Source organism: Apium graveolens, chromosome 8 (assembly GCF_009905375.1).
Source record: "Apium graveolens cultivar Ventura chromosome 8, ASM990537v1, whole genome shotgun sequence".
NCBI lineage: Eukaryota > Viridiplantae > Streptophyta > Magnoliopsida > Apiales > Apiaceae > Apium > Apium graveolens.
The window spans coordinates 58,679,567-58,683,489 of record NC_133654.1 but is presented as its reverse complement, the minus strand read 5'-3'; the positions used below and the strand labels follow the sequence as shown (position 1 = coordinate 58,683,489).

Below are 3,923 nucleotides of genomic sequence, written 5' to 3'. Positions count from 1 at the left end.
AATCCTCCTGATTTGCAGAATCAACTTCCATGCCTTCAACTCCCTCACGCACCCATGAATAATCAATGTCTGCAACATTTTCATCGAAATCTTGGACACTAAATGGCTGAACTTGAGTTATATGGGTTGCTTTTGTAGACTCTTCATTAGTATAAACATCAAAGTTATCTCTCGCTGTCATTCTCATAACAACACTCCAGTCGGTGTCTATAGGATCTTGAATAAACCATACTTGCTCAGCTTGAGTAGTTAAAATAAAATGTTCATCATTGATCCGATTTTCTCTGTACATTATGTTTTTAAGATTCACCAGTGTGAACTTAAATGGATCCTTCATTACTCCAGTGCGCTGGTCCACCCAATTACATTTAAATAAGGTATATTTCAGCGAATTATTATATCGTATCTCTATAATATCAGTCAATTCCCCGTAAAAATTCATGTCACCAGTGACTGGATTATTATCTTTACGACTAGCAAAGCTTGTGACACTTGCACTAAGCATAACACCACTGTTTTGACTATTTCTACGTGCATCGACCTCTTTAATTCTGTAACGAAAACCATTTATTAAGTATCCCTTAAACCTCCTGGCATCCATGTGAGGTCCCAATGCTAATACTTTCACATCATCTGGAATTACATCCTTTGTGGTGCAAACCTTAAAAAATTAAATAAGGAGTGTAAGTTTGTTCAATAGCTTGTATATATTATTCATAAATACTCATGAGATATTTACTTACATAATCTTTGAACCAAGTATCAAAATTCTGATTATGCTCCGTCTGTATTCGATGTGCTTGACTACGAGGAAGTGTCCTCTTTAGGTGAGATAAATGCATTCTGTAAATTAAAAAATCAGTTGACATAATTCATATAAAAGAAAGATAAATACAACTTTTTATCAGATTCTTCAACTTACTCTAAATAAGGCTCCATTGCTTCCGTGTTGAATAATATATATCTATGTGCTTGCGATCTGGTGACATAGTCAAGGGTGAAGTCTACATCTTTACCCATACAACGACCACTAATATTGCCCCCGTCATCATTCCGTGTAAGACGATTCAATTTTTTCTCTATGTCTTCTAGATATCGAGAACAAAAGCTCATGCATTCTTCTGTAATATATCCATTAGCAATTGATGCCTCTGGATGAGTACGATTGCGTACATAAAGTTTTAACGTGAGCAAATACCTTTCAACTGGATACATCCAACGGAAAAGTACAATACTACATAGTATTGCTTCATCTGCTAGATGTACCGGAAGGTGTTCCATGACATCAAAAAATGAAGGTGTAAATATCTTTTCGAGTTGATAGAGTATAAAAGGTATACGACTTTGTAATTCTTCCAGGTCTGCTAATGTATTAGTTTTTGAGCATAGTTGTCTGAAAAAAATTGCCAATTCAATCAATGTTTTAACCACATCAGGCGGTAATGTTTTTCGAGCTGCCACAGGAAGGAGCTGCTGGAGCAAAATGTGGTTGTCATGACTCTTCAATCCCCATATATTTTTCTCTTTTAAATTCACACACCTTGAAATATTAGAAGAATATCGATTTGGTACTTTGACTTGCTTTAACACCTTAAGGAATATCTCTTTTTGCTTTTTACTCATTGTAAATTGGGCTGGAGGTAAAAAGCTTTTTTGAGATCCTCTAGGTTGTGGGTGCAATGGTGTGCGAATATTCATTTACTTCAGATCCAACCTAGAACTCAAATTGTCCTTTGATTTTGATGTGGTTAAGAATGTATGTAACAAATTATCACATACATTCTTCTCATTATGCATAACATCAAGAACATGACCAACAAGATTGTGTTTCCAATAAGGTAATTCAAAAAAAATGCTTTTTTTCTTCCAATTGTGAGGCAGTTTGGAAATCTTTTTTTTCTCAACTCTTGCTTGCTGCTTTTCCCTTTGTTCCCTGGTTCTTTTCCCAAGTACATCTTATATTTTGTACTCAGTTTCAATGCTCTCCACTTGTTGTAATATTTCAGCACCTGTGAGTAACTTTGGTTTGGATCTGACTTCACGTGCACCATCAAATGCCTTTTTGTCTTTTCGAAAGTTATGATTATTAGGTAAAAATCTCCTGTGTCCAATATAGCACCATTTGCGACCATTTTTCAACCAGTGGGCTTGTGGTCTCTTGTTACATATCGGACATGCATACTCACCTTTTGTACTCCATCCAGACAAGTTTGCATATCCTGGAAAATCATTTATCGTCCACATTAAAGAAGCTCGTAGTGTAAACATCTCATTTTTTGATGCATCATAAGTTTGAACACCGTCTTCCCATAATTCTTTTAACTCCTCGATCAAAGGTTGAAGATAAACATCAATTTTATTACCAGGTTCCTTGGGGCCTTGGGTGAGCACAGATAAAATGAAATTATCTTGTTTCATACACAACCAAGGTGGTAGATTGTATGGAGTGACTATAACGGGCCATGTACTATGAGATATTGACATGCTTCTGAATGGATTAAATCCATCTGCTGCTAATCCTAGCCTTACATTACGGACATCACTTGCAAAATTTGGATATATTTCATCAAAGTGTTTCCACGCACGAGAATCAGCAGGGTGCCTAAAAATACCATCATCCACTCTATTCTCAGAATGCCATCGCATGAGATCATCAGTTTTGGAAGAACAAAATTTTCTTTGCAATCGTGGTTTAAGAGGAAAATACCACATATTTTTTTCAGCTGTTTGATTGCCTTTTTTTCCACCATCTACTTTCTTATATCTTGATGCACCACATATTTTACATTCATCCAGCTTCTCATTTTCATTGCGATACAACATACAGTGATTAATACATACATCCCAGGTCTGGTAACTAAATACCAAATCTCTGGTCATGCTAAATGCCTCATTAAAGGAACATGGTATCTTGCAAGATTTTGGCATAGCCCTCCTTAACAGCTTTAATAACCCATTGAAAGACGTATTTGACCATCTAGAAATGGCTTTCAAGTGCATAAGCTCAACAACAAAGGCCAATAATGTAAACTCCTCACATCCTTCCCACAATTCTGTTTCAGCAGCTTTTAGAAGTTTTAAGAAGTTAGCTGTCGATTCATCCGACTGTACCACCTCATGAATCTCAGGTTGTCTTTCGCCCATGGTTGGAATGCCAAAACCTTCATATACCATTCTTCTAATATCATTAATTTCATCTCTTTGAATGTATTCATCTTCAGATACATTATTATAAACATGTGATGTGCGCGCATTCATGTATTCTTCTCCGTGAGAGGTCCAATTTTTGTACCATTTCTCAAATCCAACAAAAATACAGTGTGTATTGACAGTATCCCTATCTTGATAATAGCGCTTAGAACATTCTCGACAAGGACAAAGAATTTTTTCTGTCAAGGGCTTTCCTGTATATGCGAATTTTAAAAAACTTTCGACTCCATTGACATACTCATCTGATGCTCTATCATTACTATCAATCCAGTCCTTTACTATTTTAGACATTATTAACCTATATATACACAAAATATCAAGCATATACATACAAAACAAAAAATCAAAAATAATAAATAGAGCCTACACATGAACAATTAACCGCATATATAAGACCCATAAACGGACACTACACATATAATACACCCCATGTATACATACACAGATACACTTAAACAGATACACAGATACCCCACGGATTTATACATAATATAAATCATAGATAGAGAAAAAAGAATCAATCATTGATAAAATCGCACCTGGTATGGGTCAATTGAGATGCTTCCACCGTGAATGAAATTTTAGGAAAACAAAAGAAAATAACCTACTGGAAAACAAAATAATATGAAAATTAGGGGAAAAAACCCGGGAGGATCAGGGGAGGTGGGAAATAAAAATATTTCGCGATTATTAAAATTGAGTTAGTAGAGAAA

The 3,923-nt window shown here is 35.4% G+C and overlaps 1 protein-coding gene across 1 annotated transcript; it reads right to left on the bottom strand.

Annotated features, from left to right (window-relative positions):
- Nucleotides 1-1,956: 1,956 nt before the first annotated feature.
- LOC141679607 (uncharacterized) lies at nucleotides 1,957-3,501 on the bottom strand. Its single transcript, XM_074486065.1, has one exon. It carries the CDS (start codon nucleotides 3,499-3,501, stop codon nucleotides 1,957-1,959), a length of 1,545 nt encoding a protein of 514 aa, XP_074342166.1.
- Between the last annotated feature and the right edge of the window lie 422 nt (nucleotides 3,502-3,923).